The sequence below is a fragment of the Hypanus sabinus genome, chromosome 3 (assembly GCF_030144855.1).
Source record: "Hypanus sabinus isolate sHypSab1 chromosome 3, sHypSab1.hap1, whole genome shotgun sequence".
NCBI classification, from domain to species: Eukaryota; Metazoa; Chordata; class Chondrichthyes; order Myliobatiformes; family Dasyatidae; genus Hypanus; species Hypanus sabinus.
This window is the reverse complement of record NC_082708.1, coordinates 160,124,593-160,151,330: the sequence shown is the minus strand read 5'-3', so window position 1 is coordinate 160,151,330 and position 26,738 is coordinate 160,124,593. Positions and strand designations below refer to the sequence as shown.

The following is a 26,738-nucleotide window of genomic DNA, read 5'->3' as shown; positions in this document are numbered from 1 at the left end:
ACTTCATTCCCTAATGGCTCCCATTGACTAGATAGCCGTTTACAGTTTACCCCCATTGTCACCCGGGCTTTTCCCTCTACCACTCTCCCTGTGGCTTAACAAGCTTATTTTGTCTCCTTTCCAATTATGACAAAGGGTCTTCAATCTGAAATATTAATTCTGTTTCTCCTCCCAAAGTTGTAGCCTGTCCTACTTGGAATCACCAGCATTTTCTGCATGTGCCTTGGACTTCAGCATCTGCAGTTTTAAAAAAAATTTGGATAAACACAATTTTCCCCAAATAGGTAGACCCTGTCTTGCTTTCATCAATCCATTTTCCTCCAAGTGATTACTAATCCTGACCAGGATTAATGTTATGAACGTCTTCTCACACTGTGGTTAAACTAGCTAGTCTGTAGTTGGTGAGTTTCTTTTTGAATATTAGTGCAGTGTCCATCACTCTACAATCTTGCTGCACCATCTCCTGTAATATTACCAGCTGTACCCCCATGACTTCCTGCTGTGCTTCCCTCAGAGTCCTAGGATGCATCCCATCTGATCAGGTGACTTAACTAGTTTCACTGCATGCGAAGTTTCTTCAACCTCCATGCTACAATATTGAACATATCCAATGCCTCAACGATCTCCTAGTTCGCCATTACGTTGGAAGCACCATCTTTCTCGGTGAAGACAGATGCAAAGCACTCATTTATTTCCTTAACAGTGCTATCAGCATCCATGGGCCAGCTCCCAGTTTAGTTCTCAATAGGTCTTACTCCACCGTGTCTATTTATGTGCCCATAGAACACTTATGGGTTTCCACTTATTTATCCTCTCTTGGCCTACCTGATTTTACTTTTCATTTCTCTCTATTTCTTTAGTAATCTAGTTTTTTGTTGGCATTCACAAACCCCACACTTGTGACACACAGCTTTGTCTTCCTCTATCTTCACCTGCATGTTTTTGTTACTGAAGAAGCTTTCTTTACTCAGAGACAGCCCACCATTCTGCTACAGTTTTGCCTGTCAACTTCTGTTTCTAGTTCACTCAATTCTCATTCCATTGAAGTTATCTCCTTCCAATTAATTACTTTTATTTTGGGTTGCTCCTTGTCATTTTCTATTGCTACCTAAACCTTATAATGTTATGATCACTGTTGCCCAAATGCTCCCCTACCAAAATCCACTTGTCCCACTTCATTACCCAGATCCAAATCCTGAATGCCTCCCTCCTCAGCCTTGAAACATACTACTCCAGGAAATTGTTCTGGACACAGTGTTGAAACTCCCTGTCTTTCCACTGTGCTCCATTATAATTGCCCTGTAGTTTTTCACATACCTCTGTCAGTATATTTTCTGCTCTATCAATCTCCCCGTCAGTGACCTGTATGACGCACCCGAATGTGTAACGTTCCTTCTGCTGCTTCTTAGGCCTAACCAATTAGATTCAGTCATTTGATCTCTCAGTGCCATCTTCTCTCCACCGCTGTAATATCTTCCTTTCTTTCCTTTCCTCTCCTTCCTGAGCACTTTACACCCAGTAATACTTAATGCCCTATCCTGCCATTATTTAGCCAAGTTTCTGTTATCATCATCGCGTCATATGCCACACTGTGTGCCAAAAATTACAAGAATATGAACAACCAGAGCTAGCAAACCTAGGCACAGGAAATCTGCTGTTCTTTTGGGTTCCTGTGCTGATAGCTGCTCTCAATGCAACATGACTCATTATTTTCTGTAAATTAACCATTGACGTTGATCTCGAGAAGGGTGAATGTTGTGGTCCAACTTGTGCCGAATTTGTCCCCGTAGAAGTCAGTCAACAGAACAGTATTCATAAGAAGACAAAAGGAAGTCTACAGAGTCTGGGGACACAAGAGTCTGCAGGTGCTGGAATCTGGAGCAGTAAACAATCTGCTGGAGCAACTCAGCAGGTCTACAAAATTGGGGTGTGTATATATATCAAAAAAGTTACGGGGCCCCAAATTTCAGAGTGTTACCACGGCCAACCGAAAAGAGAGTCCAGACAGATTATGAGGGATGGGCATGATTTGATGTGCCAATCTTAAATGGTTGGAGTTTGACTGTTGCGAAGATATCTTTTGAACATTTGGGTTCTCACCTTGAGCTTGTTATTTTGTGTTTGAACATATGGGTGGGCTGTGATGAACTGTGTGATTGATTCAAATTTAATTTTTAAATCTTTGGATCAACTAGCATTTGATGAAGAGTTTGCTTAAGACCACACTGCGCCCTGAGGGAAGATCAGGGCACTAGCTGGGAAGGTTTTTCAAAGACGTCCTGAATGTTCTTACATGTACAGCATGATTGCATATGAAAGCTGAAGCCAAAATGCCATGCTAACATTGACATGCTCTGCCCAACTTGCACAGCAAAAGATAGTAGGAGCAAATGTAGGCTACTCGGTTCCTCTCGCTGCTTTATCATTTAGTATGATCTCGGCCATATTCCACTTCTGTGCCAGTTCTCCACAGGTCTTGTAAAAATTTCTTCACTTCCTCATTAAACAGCCCCATATCCACAAATCTCAAGGGTACAGAACTCCAGAGACTCGCCAACCTCTGCGTGAAGAAATTGGTAAATTGGTTTATGTTGTTACATGTATAGAGGCAGCAGTGAAAAACATGATTTTGCATCGAGTCCATGCAGATTATTTCTTGTGACAGTGTACTGAGGGAGTACATGGGAAATCAGAAATAACAATGCAGAATAAAGTGTTACAGTTGAAGAGAAAGTGCAGTATAGGTGGACAATAAGGTACAAGATCACAATGATGTAGATTGTGAGGTTAAGAGTCTATTTTATTGTACTATGGGACCATTCAGTAACCTTATAATGGTAGGGTAGGAGCTGTCTTTAAGCCTGGCGGTATATACTTTAAGGCTTTTGTATCATCTGCTTAATATACCTTGGTTTTAAAGGATCACCCCCTTGTAGCCCTGTCTCTGTGTTCGAGGATTTGCCACTAATGGGAACACCTGAGCTTCTATTCTGTCAATATCCCTTAAGGTTTCAACAAAATCACCCCGGTTCTTCCAAACTCCAAGGAATACAGATCCACCAACTTCAAAGACAGTAAAATGTATTATCAAAATGCATATACGTTACCATATACTACCTTGAGATTCATTTTTTTAGCTGTTTGGGATAGGACATCCTCATCTCAGGAATTAATCTTGTAAATCTCTGGACTGCCCCTGTGTTACTAAAGTCTTTCTTGAACAAGTGGACTGAAATTGTGTGGAGTAGCTGGAGCTGCTGATGGTGGTTTATTGTCACATGTACTGAGGTAGAGTCAAAAGCTTTGTCAGCGTGGCAGATCGTTATAGACACAAGTACTTCGGGGTAGTACAAAGGGAGGCGCAATGAGAAAATGCAGAATACAGTGTTAGTTACAGAGACAGTGAAGTGCAGGAAGACAATAAGGTGTAAGGGCAACAAGAAGATTGAGAAACTAAGAGTAAGTCTCTAGGAGGTCTGAAAATTGCCAGACCTGTAAACAGATTTACAAGTCTGGCAATTCTTGAAGTCAAAGAATTTAGATTTAAAAGTGTAGATCAGATATAGTAGAAGTAAAGTACCACTTTCAGGGGCATGAGGGCATGCAGCATTGGCAAAAGTCAACTGGAGACTAGAAATGTTGGAATTGGAATAACAGTGAAAACTCTGGAGGATTTCGGCAGGTAAGGGAGCATCTTTGGCTAGAAATTGACCATTGATATTTTTGGTCAAAAACCTTCACTTGCACTCAAATTGACTGACGTGTAACCTAAATATTGACTGTCGTTTCTCCTCTTGGAAGCTGCCTGACCTACTGAGTTCCTCTTTAGCCTTTTTTGTTGCTTGGAAAGGATTCTTGCTATCTGGCTGACAAATGCAGAATGCTATGACTTGTCCCTTCTTCAGTGAATGCAGCTGATTGGATTAAACAGTAATAGACAAGTGAGATATGGAAGACTGCAGGAAGGAGAATGCTGGGAAACACTCTGCACATTGGCCGGCATCTACAGAGAGAGGGGCAGAGTTAACTTACAGGCGATGATGTTTCTTGAAACACAGCTGACCTGAATCATTAGCTCTGAGCTTATTACACTTGGCAAGTCAGCCATTTGTGGGGCAGGAGAATGCCATTCACCCCATCCTGCCTGTGCCAGTTGGGAATGAAAGTGTCTGCTGCTGTTCCATATTCCCACAGGTTGTTGCTATTCAGCTGCTCGTTCTTCTGGTGTTTAAATGTGGTGAGGTTTTCATGCAGTCTGTTTACAGCTGCTGCCCCCCACCCCGTCCCGTCTGGGGTTCCCACTTCCTCATCTGTACCTCCTGTCTAAGTATCTCACTGCCTTGAGAAAGCAGTCAACATAATCAAAGGCTCTAGCCATCTTTCCATTGGACAAAAGGTAGGGCATGAGACCACGTACCACCAGGCTCCAGGACAGCTGCTGGTACAAGAAGATACAATAATGATGATGTTTTTCTACATTCTGTCAATGTTTTCCTTTTCCACTACCTCAATGTACTTGCACAGAGCGGCCACTTTATTAGGTACCTCTCCTATCTCATAAAGTGGCCATTGAGTGTATGCTTGTGGTCTTCTGCTGCTGTAGCCCAACCACTTCAAGGTTCGATGTGTTGTGCATTCAGAGACGCTCTTTAGACACCACTGTTGTAACGCATGCTTATTTGAGTTACTGTCACCTTCTTGTCAGCTTGAACCAGTCTAGCCGTTCTCCTCTGCTCTGCTCTGACCTCTCTCATTAACAAGGCATTAGAACTGGATGTTTTAGCATTTCTTGCACCATTCACTGTAAACTCTAGAGACTGTTGTGTGTGAAAATCCCAGGAGAGCAGCAGTTTCTGAGATCCTCAAACCACCCCATCTGGCACCAACAATCACTGCACAATCAAAGTTGCTTAGATCACATTTCTTACCCATTCTGATGTTTGGTCTGTTAAACAATTGAAACTGTTTACCTTGTTCTTGAGCATTGAGTTGCTGCCACATGATTGGCTTGTGAGTTAGTTTCATTTACAGGCTGGTGTACCTAATAAAGTGGCCACTGAGTGTGTGTCTGTATGCCATGTAGACAAAGTTTTGTCACTGTATCTCAGTACATGTGACAATAGTAAGCCTATTACCAGTGAGTTCCAGATCTCCACCACCTTCTAAGTAGCCGGCAAGCTCATGGTGCCTATTTTACTTTGCAGGAGATGGTTTGCACTGGGTATTGAACTGAAGGCTTGAGTAAGGCTGACACAATAAAACGATGGAATTTTGATCTGATCAAAATATTGATGCAATCACATCTCCATTTCCTTCCCATGAATCTTCATTCTTCACATTGGTGAATCAAATGTTCTGTCACATCTCGCATGTTTCACCCCTCTTGCAGTGATTTGTCTTCCTCTGATTCAGTAGAATACGATTTAATGTCATTGGAAAAGTCAAGAAATGTATTGTTTTATCACATCAGTACATTGCAATGGATAATTTTAAAATAAATCACAATTGGAAATGTATTTAAAATTAAAGTGGAGCAAAAAAAGAAGTGAGGTAGTGTTCATGGGTTCACAGCCCATGAAGAAATCTGATGGCAGAGGGGAAGAAGCTGTTCCTGAAACATTGAGTATGTGTCTTTAGGTTGCTGTGTTTTCTCCTTGATGGTAGCAATGAGAAGGGGTTATTTTTTGGTTTGGTGGAGGTTATTTAATGATGGATGCCGCCTTTTTGAGGTATCGACTTTGAAGGTGTTCTTGATGATGGATAGGTTAGTGACAATGACGGAGCTGGCTGAGTTTACAACTTCTGAGCTTTTTTCCGATCCTGTGCAGTAGCCCCTCCGTACCAGATAGTGGTGCCATCACAGTACACCTGTACAAATTTGCGACAATCTTTGGTGACACACCAAGTCTCCTCAAACTCCTAATGAATTATAGTGGCTGTAATGCACACAAAATGCTGGAGGAACTCAGCAGGCCAGGCAGGATCTGTGGAAAAGAGTACAATCTATGTTTCAGGCCGAGATCCGGTACTTTTTCCATAGATGCTGAGCTCCTGCAGCATTTTGTGTGTGTTGCTTGGATTTCTAGCATCTGCTGATTTTCTCTTGTTTGAAATACAGCTGCTGTTGTGCCTTCTTTGTAATTGCATCAGTAAGTCCAAATATCTCGTCCCGGTTTTTGTCCTCCAGCTTTTACCTGGGACGTTTTCATTCCTTGCCATCCCTTTCCAAAACAGACATTGTACAGAGAAAGTTGTCACTGATAATAACTTGCAGTGTATCTGAAGTATGGCGAAAGGTTGCTTCAGGAGAGGGAGTGGCTGTGCTCTCTGATCAATGAGCTCCACGTGAGGCCCGGCTCATTGCGTCCCTCCCTGACCTTCCAAACAACCCTTGTACTGCAGAAATTGTCACAGATAACCTTGAGGTGACTTACTTTGTATCTGAAGGCATGGCTCAGGGTTGCTTCAAGAGAGGGAGTGGCTGTGCTGTCTGAGTCCCATGGGAGGCCTCTCTCCGGTCTCTCCCAGCCTATTGTGTCCCTCCCTGCGCTACGACTGTGTCGGCTGCCCGACCCCATCACATCACGGCACGTCAAACTCAATCTGCTTTAAGTGGGGCCAGTCTGGCTGGGATTAACTTGCTTATACCTTTCAAGGCAGCGGTCCTTTGAAGGGCAGGATCTTCACTGTTGTGAGTTGCAGTCGACGGGGAATAATGAGCCGAGGTTCACATGTTGCCAGCTCCTGAAGCTAGAATTGGTGCGAGCAGCACGCCTCAGGAAAAATGCGACCAATCTTTCTTTCTCTTCTATTACTACAGGATGGAAGACGAGGCGGTGTTGGATAGAGGAGCCTCCTTCGTTAAACATGTCTGTGATGCAGAGGAGGTAGAGGGTACGTGGAGCAAATTCCCTTTTGTATTTCTTAATGATGTCAGCTGTGGCTCAGCAGGGTGAGCAGTGGTATGTGCCTTTGACATTGGAGATTTTTGGGTTCAGGGATCCAGCCTCAGGTCAGGGTTGGCACGCTGCAGTTTTGGATGAAATATTGTGCCAGGGCTCCATCTGCTGTCTCAGGGAGAATGGACAAGATCCCAGGTCAAAGTCGTGGAGCAGGAGAGAAGAGCCGTCTTCAGTGCCCCAACCAATATTGCCGTCACCACATACAAATGATCTGCTCTTTGATCTGATTGCTAATTCCGGGATCTTATTGCACTGTTACTGGCCAGAATACAACACTTAAAAGGCACTGAATAGTTTTGGAAGAGGTGAAAACTGCTAGAAAAACACACTCTCTGAATGGAGGTACAAAGTTTCATGGGATTGGGAGAGACTGGGAAACACTTGGCTATGGTTCTTGGATGATGTCCATTTCCCCCCTTCAGCATATTTACATATAAATTCATTTATTTCCTATATTAATCACATGTACATGGGAGTATACAGTGAAACACTTCCTTTGTATTAGCAGCTGATGCTGGGGACAGCCTGCGGTTGTCTGGTGCCCACATAACATGCCCACGATATTCAGCAGAAAGACGGACCAGTGATCACACACCGCTCCTAAATCTGTGTCGTGCTTGGTCAGCATGAGATGCCTGTTGACGGAGAGCTACTCAGACACTGGGAATGGGTTTCAGGAGTGAGCTTGAGAATCTGTCTTAGAGGAGGTGATAAGGACGGGAATTCCAGAGTCTGGGGCCATGGCAATGGAAGGAACTGCTGCCAAAATGGATTGGTGCGAGTAGGTGGTATTTGTGTATGTAGTGATGGGGGTGGGGGTGGGGGGGGGAAGGATTTCAGCTATGGAAAGACAGACAGAGGCTGTAAGGGGAAGAGCATATTCACTGGAGTGGGGACAACAAAAGGGAGGTATAGGGGCCAGAGGGGGTTATAGAGAGCAGGAGGGATGTATGGGCTGAGGGTGATGCAAATAGTGAGGGGTGTAAGGAGCAGAGGAGGTTTCCAGAGATAGGGAAGTCTGTAGCGTCTGGAGAGAGTTGTTCAGAGGGAGGGGTATAGTGCCCTGAGTGGGTTAAACATAAAACATAGAAAAATCAAAAACCTAAAGCACAATACAGGCCCTTTCGGCCCATAATGCTGTGCTGAATGTGTACTTTAGAAATTACCTTGGCTTACCCATTGCCCTCTTTTTCTAAGGATTACAGAGATGGGGAAGTCTGGAGGGAGTTGTACAGAGGGAGGGGTATAGAGCCCTGAGTGGGTTACAGACATGGGGAAGGTTGAAGGGGCCAGGGCAGGTTCGAGACAAGGAATGTGAATTCCACAAGGATTTTAAGCTTAACTTGAGAATTTTAGTTTAAGTGGTAGTCACAAGCTCCAGGTGATGAGCAGTTTTCCAAGTTCTGATTAATTAATTGAAAACATTTATTTCTGAAGCCCCAAATCACCTCCAGGTTCTGACATTATTTGGCCCTGGACTCCCTTTCTTTGGTTAATTACTATCTGTTTGGCTTTGAACAATATTTTCAGTGTTCTACTCTTATAGTGAATGCATTAACCCCCTGTGCATCTCTGTGTGAGCTGTAGAGATGTGGGGGTCAGTTAAAGACCTCCTGTCAGTAATTACATTTTCATCCAGCTGCCACACCTTGCCCCACTCGGAATCTCCCCTACTCCCCTTCTCTCCAGTCCTCTTTGCCTGTGTGTTTACCCACCACCTTAAACTGCTGTTCAACCCAAACACTCACTGCCCATATTCCCACCCACTCTTGGGGGAAGGCAGTTTCTTCTGAATCCCATCTTCTATTCATGACTGCTGGTTCTGGCCGCTTCTCAGAAGTGGGAACTTCTCTGCTTCCATTCAATCAAACCCTCCCATACAGTTAAGAGTTCCCTTTTCTAGTGAAACTTCTTCATCCTGTTCCTGCCTTTCCTCTCTGTTCATCTATTAGTTTTGTACTTTGGTTGTATTCCCTTTTGTAATGTGGTCACTGAGCTCTAGGTCTAATGTAACAAAGGTTTTAAAACCACCTTGTCATCTTTGCTATCCATTTCTATTTCTCTGCTATTTAAGATAGACCAATTTGCATTTCTGTGGAACCTTTCACAAATTCAGGGCATGCTAAAGCATTGGGGTTTTTCAACCAGTAACATAGAAAGCCTACAGCACAGTACAGGCTCTTCGGCCCACAAATCTGTACCTTAGAAATTACCTCGGCTTACCCATAGCCCTCTGTTTTTCTGAGCTCCATGTACCTGTCCAGGAGTCTCTTAAAAGACCCTATCGTATCTGCCTCCACCACCGTCGCTGGCAGCCTATTCCACGCACTCACCACTCTTTGTGTGGGGGGGGAAAATACAAATAAACAACTTGCCCCTATACCTACTTCCAAGCACCTTAAAACTGTGTCCTCTTGTGCTAGCCATTTCAGCCCTGGGAAAAAGCCTCTGACTATCCACAAGATCAATGCCTCTCATCTTGTACACCTCTATCAGGTCACCTCTCATCCTCCATTGCTCCAAGGAGAGAAGGCCAAGTTCACTCAACCTATTCTCATAAGGCATGCTTCCCAATCCAGACAACATCCTTGTAAATCTCCTCTGCACCCTTTCTATGGCTTCCACATCCTTCCTGTAGTGAGGCACCCAGAACTCAGCGCAGTACTCCAAGTGGGGTCTGATCAGGGTCCTATACAGCTGCAACATTACCTCTCGGCTCCTAAATTCAATCCCGTGATTGAAGGCCAATGCACCATACGCCACCTTAACCACAGAGTTAACCTGCACAGCTGCTTTGATAGTCCTATGGACTCGGACCCCAAGATCCCTCTGATCCTCCCCACTGTCAAGAGTCTTACATTAATACCATATTCTGCCATCATATTTGTCCTACCAAAATAAATCACTTCACACTTGGGCATGTTGAACTCCATCTGCCACTTCTCAGCCCAGTTTTGCATCCTATCGATGTCCTGCTGTAACCTCTGACAGCCCTCCACATTATCCACAACACCCCCAACCATCAGCAAGTTTACTAACCCATCCCTCCACTTCCTCATCCACTTCTCCCTCCACATTAGTGTTTTGTAAAATCAACATTTAAAAAGGTCAAACACTAAATATAATAGCAAAACCAGTTACAAGAATTATCAAAAATGTTGGACGCTTTAAAAGGATGTTGCCAATTTAACATTAAGGTGGCAGTAACAATTTATATTTTTAAAAAAACTGGCAGCTTCAAAAACAATGTTTGTTGGGCACAAGTTAGTGCAGTGTTCCATTTCTATTATGGATTTAGGGAGTATGCCCACAAGAAAATGAATCTCAAAGAGTCGCATATAGTGACATATATGCACTTAGATAAAACAATTACTTTGAATTCAAAGCAGTAGATAAACTTTTTTCACCGGAAGGGTCAATCAACACAGGGAGCAGATTGAAACTGAATGAAAAAATCCAGTTGAAGTTCTTTTCTAAGTTGCTTGTTGCACTAATTTGGAATGTGTTGCCTGAAGTGAGATTTAATGAAATCCAACAATAGATGTTAAAGATGAGTTGAACAAATACTTGTTTTACAAAAGCATGTTATCACATTTTGGTGCCTTGGCACCCTCTAAACAGCAATTGGAAGCACAAATCAAAATGATCACTTAACACGTTGTTCAATGATGCAAGCGAACTTTCAGATTTAAAGCAGTAGGCAGTAAAGAACATTAAGCCAGATGTGCCCTTATTGTTTCATTTCAAGAAACCATTCACAAACAAGCTTGTGTAAAGAGAGAAGGCCTGACAGATATTTCATTGAGTGGATTGACCAACCTTGGCCCACTGAGAATCTCTCAGTGACGTCTGACCTCCAGTCTAGTGAAGTGGATCATACTTGGAGTCTCCTACTCCGTAGTAACCCTCCGAGGCAGTCCCTTGGGGTACTGTAGCTCACTTTCGCTGTTGCTCAGCTGTGCAATTAAATTCTTTTGGCAAAGTGGGTGGAGTTTGATGAGATGGATGAGTGAGATGGCCAGATTATTGGGGGGGGGGGGGGGGGTGTGTGTGTGTCATGTTCCCGACTAGGGAAAACACTCTTAAATCCAGTAGTCAGGTTCGGCACGGCAAGCTCCGAAGATCTCATGGGAGATCACAAGTCGAAGGGAGATCAGGCTGTGGCCGTTCATCAGATTTAACTTGGTGTCATCTGTGGAGGGCAATGGATGCTCAGCATTTTGGTTTGAGACCTTTCATCTGGACCTGTACTGGTGGGCAGTTGATGGACAGTTCGAGGGCAGGACGGTAGTGTAGTGATTAGCACAATGCTTTATAGAACAGGTGACCCAGGTTCAATTCCCACTGCTGCCTGTAAGGAGTTTGCACATTTTCCCTGTGACTGTGTCTGAGCACACCATATACAACCCTGAGATTCATTTTCTGGTGGGCATACTCAATAAATCTATAGATCAATAACCATAACAGAAGCAATGAAAGACCTCCCCAACTGGACATTCAACCAATGTGCAAAAGACAACAAACTGTGCAAATACAAAGAGAGAAATAATAATGATAATAGTAATAATAAATAAGTGATAAATATTGAGAACATGAGATGAAGCATCCTTGAAAGCGAGTCCATAGGTTGTGGGTGCATTTCAATGATTGGGCAAGTGAAGCTGACCGAAGTTATCCCCTCTGGTTTAAGAGCCTGATGGTTAAGAGGTAGTAACTGTACCTGATCCTGGTGGTGCAAGTCCTGAGGTTCCTGTGCCACCTTCCTGATGTCAGCAGCGAGAAGAGAGCATGTTCTAGGTGGCAGACAGATACACTAATTTTTACTGAGGTTCATTTAAGGATAATTATTGACTGGGAGGCAAACTAGTTCTGGGTTTTTTTTCTCTCTGTCAAAGTTTAACCCTTCACCTTTCTCAACATTAAACTCCATCTGCCATCTGTCAGCCCACTTCACCAGGCTGTCCCTTTCTCCTTGGAGTTGTATTGAACTGCGAGGAGAATAGTAATGGATGTCATGTTTTTCTTGTAGAGATGCAGCACGGTAACAGGCCCTTCCAGCCCAACAAACCTGTGCCGCCCAATAATCCCATGTGATCAATTAACCTACTAACCCATGTGTCTTTTGGAATGTGGGAGGAAATCAGAGCACTCTGAGGAAACCCACATGGTCACAGGGGGAATGTACAAACTCCTCCCTGACAGGAATTCAGCCTGGATTGCTGGTACTGTAAAGAGTTGTGCTAGCTACAGTGCTACTGTGCCAGCTGAATGTAATATCTGCAGATTTGGAAATTGGGCCTTAAACACTGGCCTAAGCCATTAATACTTAATATTAATTATATATAACTTAATTGTATAAGACATTGGTGAGGCTGCACTTGGAGTATTGTTTATTTTTTTGTTTGCCCTATTATGAAGATTTTATTAAATTAAAAATGAGTGCAGAAAAGATTTACCAGGGTCATAAACAAGGGAAAATCTGCAGACGCTAGAAATCCAAGCAAGGAACACAAAATTCTGGAGGACCTCAGCGGGCCAGGCAGCATCTATTGAAAAAAGTAAACCATCAACGTTCTGGGCTGTGTCCTGATGAAGGGTCTCAGCCCAAAACGTTGATTGTTTACTCTCATTCATGGATGCTGCCTGGCCTGTTGAGTTCCTCCAGCATTTTGTGTGCATTGCATGGATTTACTTGGATGTTGCCTGGAATTGGGGGACTGGAGTACAAAGATAAGTTATTATTCCCTGGAATATAGGAGACTGAGGGCTGACCTGTATAAGAGATTGTAGGGGACAGGAGAGTGAAAGCACATAGTTGTTTTCCCAGGGAAGGGATGTTAAAAGCAAGAGGGCATGTGTTTAAGAGAAGGGAGATTTAAAAGGAATAACAGGGAAGCTTCTTCACACAAAGGATTATGTGTATTTGGAATGAGCTGTCTGAAATGGTGCTTGAGGTGGGCACATTAGCAACTTTAAAAGATATCTACAGCACTGGGCAAAATTCTTAGGCACACATATATGTACTGTAGCTGTGGTGCCTTAGGCTTTGGCACGATACAGTATTTGTCAATGTGGAGCCGAAAGCAAGTTTGTAAATCTGGAGGGAAGATGTTGGGAGTGGTGAGAGTGGAGTGCCACAGATGTCGTATGGGACAGGCGGCAGAGAAGGAGTGCCGGGTTGGGAGGTGGTACGGTTGCAAATGCCCTACACTGAGATAATAGAAAATGTCATTTAATTCCAAACAGCTGGTTTACCAATCATTGCAAAATGTCTCTCTGGTGCTATCTGCTCCCTCCCCTTTCCCTTCCCCTTTTCCCAACCATAATTCCCCTCTCCCTGCCCCTTCCCACTCTCAGTCCACAATGGAGCCCCATATCAGAACCAGGCTTATCATCACTGACATGTGTCATGAAGTTTTGTTTCTTTGCAGCAGTGGTACAGTGCAATACGACAGTACTGTGCAACAGTCTGAGGCATAGCTAGGGTGCCCAACACTGTTGTGGAGTATATGGAGAAGAGAGACTTGGAGGCTGTAGGTCAAATGTGAGTAGTTGGGCTTAGCTTGCTGGGGAAAATAGTCGGCATGGACCAGATAATAACAATAATAATAGCATTATCTAGCACATTTCATACATTAACCTGCAGGCTCAAAGTGATTGTAAAGATAGATCAATATGGTCATAAAAATGAGACAAAATTAAAAATCATAAGTAAAGACAAACATTATATAAATCAACATCGTTTATGAAGTAATCCTATAAAGAGGCCTAATTTAAAAAAAATAGTTTTAGAATTATTTTGAAACCTAGCCTGGCGTATCCTGGTCAGCAGAGTATTCCAGACGTGTAAGAGGGAAAAGTTCTCATTTGCTTGGCTCTTGGAACACAAAGCAAACCGGTATTTGCAGATCTATGATTGCGATTAGGGATGTAAGGGAATGAACACTCCAAAACTTACGGAGAAGCCAGATTATTCAGAGCCTTGTATACAATTAAGAATATTTAAAAATTGATCCTAAAGAACATAGGCAGCCATTGTAACGATAACAAAACCAGTGAAATGTGCTCAGATTTTCTTTGATTTTAATATGAGGCAAAGGGCCTGTTTGCAGGCTCTGTGACTCTGTAATTCTATTAATCAATTCAATAGATCGTGTACTAATCTCAGGGAGTTTGCAGAGTGCACTTCCTTTTTATCTGTTATTGTTTCCTGTATAAAGATTTGCATTGCCCTCATTCTCCCTTTCTATTACTTCAGTATAGACTGTGAAGTTCGTTGGACATGAGTTGTCTTTCACAATTCTTTTATTCATCAAGGAACTGCTAATTCTGCCCCTGATTACTGTTTCTATAACTGTTCCCAGCACTGAGGTTTACTTCCTACACCCCTTCTGAAAGTTTGTACGGTGTTTGCAATCCATATTTGCAGTCTGCCTGTTGTTTTGCACCTTCTCCCGATCTGTAGATTTTTGACCAGGGTCTCGTCTCTGTGATTTTACAGGCTTCCATCACTCAGATTCCCACTAGCCCCACTTTGTACAGGCAGTCTATCCACCTTGAGACCACCCAGACTCCCACCATCACCTCCTGATTTTACAGAGGAAGTGTAGAGCAGGCCAGCAATAAGGTGCAAGGCCATGGTGAGGTTGAGAGTCCACCTTGTATGATAAGGTCGACTCTTGACTTCACAGTCTACCTTGCTATGGCTCTTGGACAGCACCTATCTACTGACATTGCATTTTCTCTGTGACTAATATTATACTCTGCATTCAGTTATTGCTTTTCCCTTGTACTATCTCACTGTGCTGATGTGATCTGTATGGATGGCATGCAAAACAAGGTTTCTCACTGCACCTCAGTACCCTTGGAACATTGCGTTCAATTCTGGTCCTTCTGCATTATAGGAAGGACATGAAGGCTTTGGACTGGGTGCAGAGGAGGTTTACCAGAATGCTGTCTGCTTTGCAGGAAATGTGCTATGAGGAGAGGTTGGACAAGCTGTGGCAGTTTCCTCTGAGTACCAGAGGCTGAGGGGAGTTTTGATAGTTTATAAAAGTGAGGGAGATGGAAGTGTGGAATTGAGGTTCTGGTTAGATCAGCCTTGATCTTAAATGGTGGGGCAACACTTTAGAGATCATTGTGTCTCACAAACCAAAGTGCAGCATCAGAAGAGCCATTTGAGCAGTGACAAATCAGCGAGATTCAGAGTGGAAGCAACAAGTCCTGGAAACCCTCAGCAGGCCACTGTGGAGTGAGATGTGCCAAGTTATGATCTCTGCATTAGAGTTGTGACAGACTTTGAGGAAGTGCAGACTGAGGACGGGTTGGGAGGAGAAGAGTATGAAATAGATCAAGGAAGCATGACTAAGAAATGGGGCAGCACAGTGGTGCAACCAGTAAAGTCATTGTCTTGTAGCGCCAAGAGGCCCAAGTTTGATCCTGACCTTGGGTGGAGTTTGAACATGATCTCATGAGTTTCATCTAGGTGCTCCAATTTCCCGGGAGCAAGATGCTTGTTTGGCAAATTAACTGGCTGCTGTGAATTGCCCCTCATGCAGAGGAGTGAATGGGAATGTGGAGGGGAATAAATAAAATAAGATTAATGTAGGAGGGTGGTCAGCATGGACTTGATGGGCTGAAGGGCCATTTCTTTTGGTGTTTTTCAATGAAGCTGTGATTCTAAGTGATAGCATGTGGAAATGGTATGAAGAAAGATGCAAGGAAAATGTTTGTGAACCTTTTGTAATTACCTGGTTTTCTGCATTAATTACTCACAAAACATGGTCTAGTGTTCATCCAAGTCACAATAATAGACAAACACAATCTGCCGAAGCTAATAGCACACAAACAATTGTACTTCCCATCAATACAGAGTATTCCATTTAAACAATCAGTCTAGATTCAAAAAAGTATGTGAACTTTTAGGGTAATGTCTTCTATAAAAGCTATTTGGAGTCGGGTGTTCCAATCAATGAGATGAGATTGGAGGTGTGGGTTATAGAGGTGCCCTATAAAAAAAGACACGTAAATTCAGGTTACTGACAGAGCCTACTTTTCTCAAGAAAAATCTCTATGTGCACCCTGCCTCAATCAAAGCAACTTTCAGAGGACCTTGTAGTTGTAGAGATGCATGAATTTGGAAAAGGCTACGAAGGCATCTCTAAAGACCAGAGTGTTCATCAGTCCACAGTGAGAGAAATTGTCTCCAAATGGAGGCAATTCAGTGCTGTTAGTACTCTCCTTAGGAGTCGGCGTCCTGTAAAGATCACATCCAGAGCGCAATGTACAATGCTGAAGGTGATGATAACGAACCCAAGGGTAATAGCAAAAGACCTGCAGAAATCTCTGTTCATGTGTAAAGGTATCCGAAAAACACTGAACAAGAATGGTGCTTGTGGAAGGACACCACGGAGAAAACAACTGCTCTCTGAAAATAAATAAATTGCTGCACAACTCAAGTTTGCAAAAGACTACCTGGGTGTTCCACGACACTTCTGGGACAGTGTTCTGTGGACAAGTGAGACAAAAGTTGAACAGGAAAAAGGGCACTGCACAGCAACACCAAAACCTTATCCCAACTGTGAAGCATGGTGGAAGGAGCGTCATTGTTTAGGGTCGCTCTGCTGCCTCAGGGCCTGGACAGCTTACAATCGTTGAGGTAACAATGAATTCGAAATTGTATCAAGACATTTTGTAAGGGTAGTGGTCCATCACCTGAAGCTTAATAGAAATTGGATGATGCAACAAGGCAGTGGTCTGAAACACAAGAGCAGATCAATACCAGAATGGTTAAAAAGAAGATTTTTGTTTCAGAATGGCTTAGTCAGAGGCCAGACCTTAACCCAATTGAGGTGCTGTGGCATGATCTGAAGAGGGTCTGTTCATGGAAGGTATCCCAGAAAAACTGATGAACTGAAATGGTTTTGTATGGAGGAATGGTCTAAAGTTCTTCCTCACCATTGTACAAGTCTGATTAGCAGCTACAGGAAGGTTATTGCTGCTAAAGGAAGTTCTACCAGTTATTAAATACAAGGGTATACGTACTTTTTCCAGCCTTGATTGTGAATGATTAAACAATGTGTTCAATAAAGACATGAAAAGTTCAATTCTTAGTTATTAGTTTAGGCCGATTGCGTTTGTCCATCGTTATGACTTGGATGAAGATCAGAATACATTTTGGAGAGTGACTAATACAGAAAACCAAGTAATTGCAAAGGGTTCACAAAGTTTTTCTTACAACTGTATATAGAGAAAAAAGGTCTCTGCGGGACTGATGCAGTGGTAGTGAGGGAGTCAGGTTGGCACATCTGATGTTTATATATAAAAAAAATTATAATATTCCTGGACAGAGATGAGAGGAATGCCCATGGTATGAACTTCCCATCAAAGGTGTAGCCCATGGTGGGAGTGTATCCTTCCCTCCAGTTTGCTCTCATTGAATCCAAAGTAGCTATGCATGCTTGTTCCTAGGGGCAATTCACAGCATATTCGAGCAACACAGAAAATGCTGGAGGAACTCAGCAGGCCAGGCAGCATCTATGAAAAAGAGAGCAGTCGACTTTCTGGGTGGAGACCCTTCATCAGGACTGGAGAAAAAAAGATGAGTCCTCAGCCCGAAACCTTGACTGTACTCTTTTCCATTATTTCTTGTGTGTGTGGGTTGCTTGGATTTCCAGCATCTGCAGATTTTTCCTTGTTTATCATAGCATATTCAATTGATCTACCAACTTACATACCTTCGGGACATGGGATGAGACCAGAACATCAGGGGAAAACTGAAATCACCAGGAGAATGTGCAAACAAAACTGGGCTGAGAAATGGCAGATGGAGTTCAACACAGCTAAGTGTGAGGTGATTCATTTTGGTAGGTCAAATGTGATGGCAGAATATAGTATTAAAGGTAAGGCTCTTGGCAGTGGGGAGGGTCAGAGGGATCTTGAGGTCTGAGTCCATAGGACGCTCAAAGCAGCTGCGCAGGTTGACCCTGTTGGTAAGAAGGCACATGGTGTATTGGCCTTCATCAATCGTGGAATTGAATTTAGGAGCCGAGAGGTAATATTGCAGCTATATAGGACCCTGGTCAGACCCCACTTGGAGTACTGTGCTCATTTCTGGTCACCTCACTACAGGAAGGATATGGAAGCTATAGAAAGGGTGCAGAGGAGATTTACAAGGATGTTGCCTGGATTGGGGAGCATGCCTTATGAGAATAGGTTGAGTGAACTTGGCCTTTTCTCCTTGGAGCAACAGTGGATGAGAGGTGACCTGATAGAGGTGTATAAGATGATGAGAGGCATTGATTGTGTGGATAGTCAGAGGCTTTTTCCCAGGACTAAAATAGTTACCACAAGAGGACACAGGTTTAAGCTGCTGGGGAGTAGGTACAGAGGTGATGTCAGGGGTATGTTTTTTTTTAACTCAATGGTCAGTGCGTGGAATGGGCTGCCGGCAACGGTGGTGGAGGCAGATATGATAGGGTCTTTTAAGAGGCTTTTCGATAGGTACATGGAGCATAATAAAATAGAGGGCTATAGGTAAGTGTAGTAATTTCTAAGGTAGGGACATTTTTGGCACAACTTTGTGGGCCGAAGGGCCTGTATTACGCTGTAGGTTTTCTATGTCTCTATTAAGAGGAGAACAGGGAGAGACGGACCTTGGGGGTGAAGTGGTATGCTGCCAAGTTAAGGACTTGCTCCCCAAATCTAGTTTCACTGCGAGCAGTGGCAGAGTGCAAGGTTATCCAAGATGGTGTGAATGTATTCACTAGTTGTTTAGATATTAAGGCAATCAAGAAAATGGGCAGGAAGGTAGTAATGAGATACTGAACTGATATCTCATTAATGCCTTTCTCATGGAAGAGAAGGGCTGAATGTTCCCTTTGCTGTCTGAAGGATCTCCAGGTGAATAATCTAACCATCTTCTGCTCTGGGATTGACCTGTGGCCAAAGTTCAAAGTAACATTTATTATTAGAGTACAAACATGTCACCACATACAGCCCTGAGACCCTGTTTCCTGCGGACATACTGGGCAAATCTATAGAACAGTAAACAGGATCAATAAGCATGAAGCTGTGCAAATGCAGATACTGTATAAGTAAATAGCAACAAATAGCGAGAGCATGAGACAACAAGATGACAAGGCCTTGAACTGAGTATATTAGTTGTGGGAACACCAGAAATATGAGTGTAGTTATCCTCTGGTTCAAGAGCGTGATGGCTGAGGGGTAGTAACTGTCCTTGAATCTGGTGGTATGGATCCTGAGGCTCTAGTCCCTGCTACCTGATGGCAGCGACGAGAATTGAGCATGGCCTGGGTGGTGAGGACCAAGGTACGAGATATGCAGATCAAGGTGATAGGGAATTTCCTTCCATCCACTGTCATATCTATGCATTAAAAGAGACAAGTTTCTTCGCCAGCCACATGTTTCGGCATCAGTAATGGTGTACAGAAACCTGAAGTCCCACAGCACCAAGATCAAGAACAGCCACTTCCCTTCGACTGTTTGGTTCTTGAATCAACCTGTTCAACCGTAATCACTACAGTTTAGCAACACTATGTACACCGTGCATGAAAATGAACTGCTTTTATGCTAATAGGTTTCCTCTTTATAAAAATTGAATAGAATTTGTATTTAATTTGTGTTTTCTCTTGTGAATGCTGCTTATTTGCTGCTCTGTGCCTGTATTGCTACTGCAAATAAGTTTTTCATTGTACCTACGCATGCATGGACTTGTGCAGATGACAAAAAACTGGACTTGGATTTTGAATGAATTCGGGCAATAGCTCATGCCCTTAAATAATTAGTTGAGTTTGTTGTCTTGTGTGAAGGTGCAGGGAGGTACAGGTACAACAAACAGGCAAGTAGGCACAGACAACACACAGAGTGTGAATGAAACATTAAATTGTACAAGAGTTCTATGAAGAAAAAGACTGTCAAAACAAGACATTAGTGCAAAAACAGAACACAAACAGGGACAAGTCCATGAGCGTACCGGGGTACACTACCGTACTCCATTGCTGCGTCAGTGTCAGAGTTGTGCAGGTTGCTTCAAGAACCTGAAAGTTGTAGGAAAGTGGCTGTTCCTGGAGTTTTACTTAAATTATCCACTTAATTTCCTGCCTCCTGACTTCCCAGAGCCTTTCTCCTTGGCAGAGCACGTTGGCAGTGTGACAGGATGCTTGCCAGCGCGCTGGGTGAGTGCAGCTCCAACACTTGAGGTGTTCACCCCATCCGGGACGGCCCCTGTGTCTCTCTTCGGGAGGCAAGCTTTTCCCTCAGCCTCTTCTCCCTCCCTTCACCCCAGACACCATCATCCGAAAACCTACATTACAAAGGATAATGGATTAAACTCATTCCTATCCCTGGATTAGCCTGTCAGTTGCCATGACAATATTTTTAGTACTGTCTGGGATTGTTTATGACTCAGGAGCTATTAACACCATTTAGCTGGGGGGGGGGGTTTATGACTTGAATAATGTGGGGTGGGTGGAATCCTGGTCTATTCTTTGTGATCATCATATTGCACAGGAGGACATTCTATCCGTACAGAGTGGAAAAGAGCCATTCTGGCTTATCCCAGTTCCCAACTCCAGGTCCATAGTTCTGGAGTAATCCTGTTTAAATATGTGAGCCAAGAAGCAAACTTGATTCACACCCTACCTGCTATTTGAAGCACTCCTTCCCTCCACCACCAGTACTCTCTGTCTGCAGCATCGTCTACAAAATTGCCCAGGATACTTAAAACCTGTGATCTTCGAGGGCAAGGAAAAACAGGGCAGTGGATGCAGAAATCATTGGCATCTCCAACTTTCCCTTGGAATGAGATGTTATCCTGGTATAGAAGTAATTATTTCTTCAGTATTGCCAGAACTCCCAGACCTCACTGAAAGGCAGCAGCAGTCTAAAAGCAACAATCTTTTGGAGTAACTCCGTGGGTTGAGCAGCATCTGTGGGGGGGGGGGGGGGAAGGTGTTCATATTTTGTCTCGAAACCTTGCAAGGTTCAGACCATAAAGAATGATGAATATTTTTCTCCCCCCACGGATGTCAGCTGAGTGTTTGTTGCTCCAGGTTCCAGCGTCTCCAGCAGTTCAACACAACTACTCACTACCACATTCTGGCCAGTAGATATGCACTTTATCAGGGATGCTCACACCCCATGAGTAGCTCACAGGCATTTTCCAATGAGTAATTTAATTTTTGTGGTGCAAGAACAGTGGATTTTCTGGATTTGAGTTCACAAAATTGTAGAATAATGATAATATAAGAGGAGGTCTTTCAGCTCATTCAGTTTATACTGGCTCATGCAAGTGTAGTCCAGAGCTCACTTCTTTGGCCTCTCCTATACGTCTACAATTCTTTTTCCTTTCAGAGGCTGATCCATCTCCCTTTGAACCCTACTCTACAATTCCCCATACTCTCCCTCTGACTTGGTGGGTTGGGATTCCAGATCCCACCCCTCTCTGTACTTAAGGCAAAATCCTTTTGCCACTTTTGGTCCAGAAGATGTGACAAGAAGATATTGGTACATCCATTCTACAAATTCTGTGAAGAGACTTTGAGACATAACTTCTTTACACAAAGCACAGTGAGTACCTGGTATAAGCCAGAAGAGGTGGCCGAAGCAGGTACAATTATAACATTTAAGCAGATTTATATAGGTACATTGGGGAGAAGAGCTTAGAGGGTTTTAGGCTGAACTGGGACTATCGGGGAGCATGGTGTAGTCAGAATTGACCAGTTGGGCCAAAGGGCCAGTTTCTGTGCTATATTACTCTATGAACAACTTCTGCTTGTCCAGCCTGTCAACACAGCTAAGTCCCTCATTCCTGGAGTTATTTTCGTAGCCACCTCTGCACCTTGTCCAAAGCCCTCCAGTGTGGTGTCCAGAACTGGACACAGTAATCAGCTCCATCTGATCCAATCGTTCATAAAGGTCCAAGGTGATGGCTGTGGGTAGTTTTGTTCTGAATAGCAATAAACATTAGTCATACTTGGATAGTGTAAACTGGAAGGATTTTTCCCTTGGCAGAATTGTCAGTGATTAGGAGTGGGGGGTTGTATTTGGTCAGCAAGTGACTTCTTCCCCCCCCCCCCCCACCACCAGAGGGTGGTGGGGTCTGTAAGGATGGAGGAGGTAGAAACAGCTGGGTTCTTCATGAAAACCTGCCTCCCCTGCATAGGTTCTGTTTATATTTCCCACTGTCCTATGTTAGTGAAAATAATCAAGGTCCCTCCCACCATGGTCATTCTATATTCTTCCCCCTTCCATCGGACAGAAGATAGAAAAGCGTGAGAACATACTCCACCAGGCTCAAGAATAGCTTCTACTCGGCTGTTATAGGACGAATGAACCATTGCCCGGTATAACAAGATGGACCCTTGATCTCACAATCTACCTCATTATGACTTTGCACTTGTTGTCTGACTGTATGTAACTACAACATTTTGTATTCTCATATTTTACCTTGTATGACCTCAAAGTACTCATATAATGAATGGATCTGCATGAACAGAATGGAAATTTTTCACAGTACATGCAATAATAATAAACCAGTCTACCAGTTTAAATTATTTATTGTTTAAAAAGTGCATTGACAAACTCTTGAAGACCCATGAACCCAGAACTGAGCTGGGAGATCATCTGGACTGGCTGTTTTCCGGCCTGTATGGACAATGTGGGCTGAATGGCCTCCTTATACAATACAGTGAGCTGGCTGGGATCCCCATAGCCCCGAGGTAAACTGTAAATGGCTCTCAGACAATACTAAAACTATCGTCACAGCAACTGACAGGCTAATCCCTCCCTCACAGGGTTTAATCCATTATCCTTTGTGAGATGGCAGGTGTTCAGATCGTTGTGTTTGGGCCCTGCGGAGGGAGAGCAAGCTGGAAGGAAAATTTGTTCTGGGTGCATGTTCTCCTCTGGCAGATCCCATCAGGATGTCACCACTGGCACCAGGTCTCCCTGCCAGCTTGGCCGGTCATTGCTATACAGGTCCTGTTTCAGTTGTGGCACTGCACGCTTGGTTAAAGCTCTTCCTCACATGTTGCCAGGACTGGAGGGAGTGTGGTAGGCTGTAAGGAAAGGCTGGGCTGCTTTCTGTAGCAAGTACTGCAGGAGACTGAGTGGTGACATTACAGAGGTTTATAAAATCATGGGGGGCAAACACTGGGTGAGTTAGTCTTTCTCTCAGGGCAGGGAAGTCCAGAACTAGATAAGATAGGTTTAAGCTGAGAGGGGAAGGATAAAGGGGGCTTGAGGGGCACATTTTTCAATGCAGAAGGTGGTGGATACATTGAACAAGATGTCTGAGGAAGTGGTAGAGGTGGGTATAATTAGAACACTTAAAAGATATTTGGACAGGTTTAGCATAAGGGGTTCCCAACCCTTTTTATGCAATGGGCCCCTGCCATTAACAGAGGGGTCCAAGGACCTCTTTTAGAGGGATATGGGCCAAACACGTGCAATTGGGAGTAACTCAGGTAGGCATTTTGGTCAGAGTGGGCAAGTTATAAAGTCCAAGAACCACAGAATCATACAGCATGGAATTAGGCTCTCTGGTCCAACTCATTCATACCAACCTGAGGGGATGAATGCTGAGGGGTGATATCCATACTGGGGGCATCTAGACTGGAGGCAGAGTCCCAGAATAAGGATCACCCATTTGAGCACAGTTTCCATCAACAAGCTGTTAATCAAATTGAAGAAGTAACCTCACTGGGGTGTTCTGTATCGTGAGGGGAACTGATCCTGTTGGTGAAGAAAAACTCTTTCCTCTTCTTGGGGAATGGCAGTGTTGGTGAGAGAATTACTGCTGAGAAAGCTGCTGAGGTCAGAGTTAAATGAAAATTTCAAAACCCAGTTTGAAGGATTTTTCCAAAACCAAATGCCAAAACTTTAATGAGTAGACGTCTACTGAAATATTAAATCTCTCCCTCTCTCTCTCCGCAGACACTGCCTAATGAATATTTCCAGCATTTTCTATTATTATTGGTAAATTTTTGTCAGTTTAAGAGCCAAGATGAGGATTAAGATGTTAATGGGCCTGGATTAATCGAGTAATGGGGCTGGCTGGATTGTCTCCTCTTGATGCTAAATTGCTCTTCCTTGTTCTTCAGTGTGTGAGTGCAGAGAGTTGAAGCTGAGTAGGTGACTGAATGGAGATTAACCCTTTGTGTATTGACTTTCAGGCCATCACACGGTTTATATTGGGGTTCACGTGCCGAAGAGCTATCGGAGGAGGAGGCGACATCGGCGACGGGGAGTTGGCCAGAAGGAGAGGAACAAAGAGCGAGAAAGAACATCCGAGGCTTTGGACCGGTCTGATACAGAAACGAATGAAGACCAGACAAGCGGGAGCCTGTTCAAACCCCACAGTGAGTGTGACACTAACCCACTGGCAAGTTTGGCTTTGTGGTGGCCCTCATCACGTATCCTAACCATGGAGTGATGCTGTCCCCCCTCCAGTCTATCAGACAGACAGACATACTTCATTGATCCCAAGGGAAATTGGGTTTTGTTACAGCTGCACCAACCAAGAATAGAGTAGAAATATAGCAATATAAAACCATAAATAAGTAAATAATAATAAGTTAATCATGCCAAGTGGAAATAAATCCAGGACCAGCCTATTGGCTCAGGGTGTCTGACACCCCGAGGGAGGAGTTGTAAAGTTTGATGGCCACAGGTAGGAATGACTTCCTGTGACGCTCAGTGTTACATCTCGGTGGAATGAGTCTCTGGCTGAACGTAGTCCTGTGCCTAACCGGTGCATTATGGAGTCAATGGGAGTCATTGTCCAAGATGGCATACAACTTGGACAGCATCCTCTTTTCAGACACTACAGTCAGAGAGTCCAGTTCCACCCCCATAACATCACTAGCCTTACGAATGAGTTTGTTGATTCTGTTGGTGTCTGCTACCCTCAGCCTGCTGCCCCAGCACACAACAGCAAACATGATAGCAAAGTTAGCAAGGAAGAGCTGGCACCTGTCACTAACTCGCTCATGTCAGAATGAGGTGCTGAGGGAGGTTTTTGCAAGGCTGAGGGCGCTGGAGAGGTGGACGACCTCTGGAGACCTCTCTACATGTCTGGATGCATGTAGATGTCAGAGTCATAGATTTTCCCCCAGAGGCACTTTATCAGGTACAGTTATGATCTGAGTGATTTTGAGCATCGGGTGATTGTTGGTGCCAGATGGGGTGGTTTGAGTATCTCAGAAACCACCCACCTCCTGGGATTTCTATGCACAACAGGCTCTGGCGTTTACAGAAAATGGCGCAAAGACAAAAAGAAAGCATCCAGTGAGTGGCAGTTGTGTGGTAGAAGATGTCTTATTAATGAGAGAGATCGGAGAAGAACGGCCAGACTGGTTCGAGCTGCCAGGAGTGCGGAGGCAGTTCAGATAGCCACTCACTGCAACAATGGTGTGCAGAAAAGCATCTCCAAGTACACAATAGGTCAAACCATGAAGTGGGTGGGCCACAGCACCAGAGGACCACGATCGTGTACTCAGTGACCACTTTATTGGGTACAGGGAGTATCAGCTAAAGTGGCCACTGAGCGGACGTGGATGCACAGATGCAGATTCAGTTTCATTTGTCACGTGTACATTGAAACATCTGGTGAATTGCACGGTTTTCATTAACAACCAACGCAGCTGAGGATGTGCTGGAGGCAGCCCGCCTGCAGGGGTTGCTGCACATTCCGGCGCCAGAACTGCATTTCTGACAAGTGCAGCAGAACAGTCCAGAACACAAAGAACCAGAACATACCTAGCAACAGAGTGAGCACTGTTCCCGCGCCCGCCACTCACTCACCCACCCACACACTTACACAGCAAGGAAACAAGCCCTTCGGCTCACAGTACTGGTTCTGTACTGCCACCCATTGATACCAATCATACGCTAATGCCATTGTCTTTATTCTCTTCACATTTTCCATCAACTACTCCACCCCTCCTACCCACCCCTGCCGAGATTCTACCTCCCCCCTACACACCAGGGGCTATTATGCAGTGGCCAGTTGAACTGCCAGCCCGCTGCCTCTCTGGGATCTTGTTTGCTGGCCTGTGGATCTGCTGTCCTGTGGCCCCGCTGAAAGGGCAGGCTCCTACAGCCACCTCACCTGGCAGTGTCCTGCACTTGACAGGAGTGTCAGAGGTCAAACCTTGGCACGGGGGGCGGGGGGGGGAGCAACTAACCACTGACTCCACCACAGGACGAGTGGAGGATTGCATGCAGAGTGTTTCTGGGAGGGAATTTCAGAGGCTGGGGCTTCAGACTTGTCCCGTCCCAGGGATCAGAAGGGAGGGCTGCAAAGGCAACTCAGTGTTGTAGTTGCTGCCAGCTGCCACAGGTGGAATTGTTTGCTTGACAAACTCAGTGTCGAGTTTCCCTGCTGGTCTGTGGCCTCTACCACATATTTCCTTTTCCACTTTGACTGCCTCTGGCAGGAGAGAGTAATTTAAGGGTTAGAATGTACCTGTTGTGAGTTCCAGTGGAAGATTACTCAAAAGCTTATTTCCACTGATGTTTAGCCCGCTCCCTGCCTGCTCTTCAAGCCAGGACCTCCTGTGCACAACAGCACCTGCGTACCGTTCAGACACTGATGTCTCCATGGAGATGCAACGGTTGGTCAGTGAAAAGGAAAGGACTCATTTTTAAGGTGCCAGGTTTCAGCTGAACAGGGTGTTGCAATCAGGAAAGAGCTAGCCCTTTCTCACCGACTGACTAGATCACAGTGCAGAGACACACAAGCTGACTGTCCAC

General features: G+C 44.3%; 1 protein-coding gene across 4 annotated transcripts in view; it reads left to right on the top strand.

The window, feature by feature from the left end:
• LOC132391820 (electrogenic sodium bicarbonate cotransporter 1-like) overlaps positions 1-26,738 on the top strand; it is a 198,306-nt gene that overhangs the window by 11,392 nt on the left and 160,176 nt on the right. For all 4 annotated transcript variants that reach the window (XM_059965468.1, XM_059965469.1, XM_059965470.1 and 1 more), the window contains exons 2-3: positions 6,821-6,894; positions 24,158-24,343. In XM_059965468.1, coding sequence (XP_059821451.1) covers positions 6,822-6,894; positions 24,158-24,343 — 259 coding nt within the window. In that variant the 5' untranslated portion in view covers position 6,821. The remainder of the gene's footprint in view (positions 1-6,820; positions 6,895-24,157; positions 24,344-26,738) is intronic.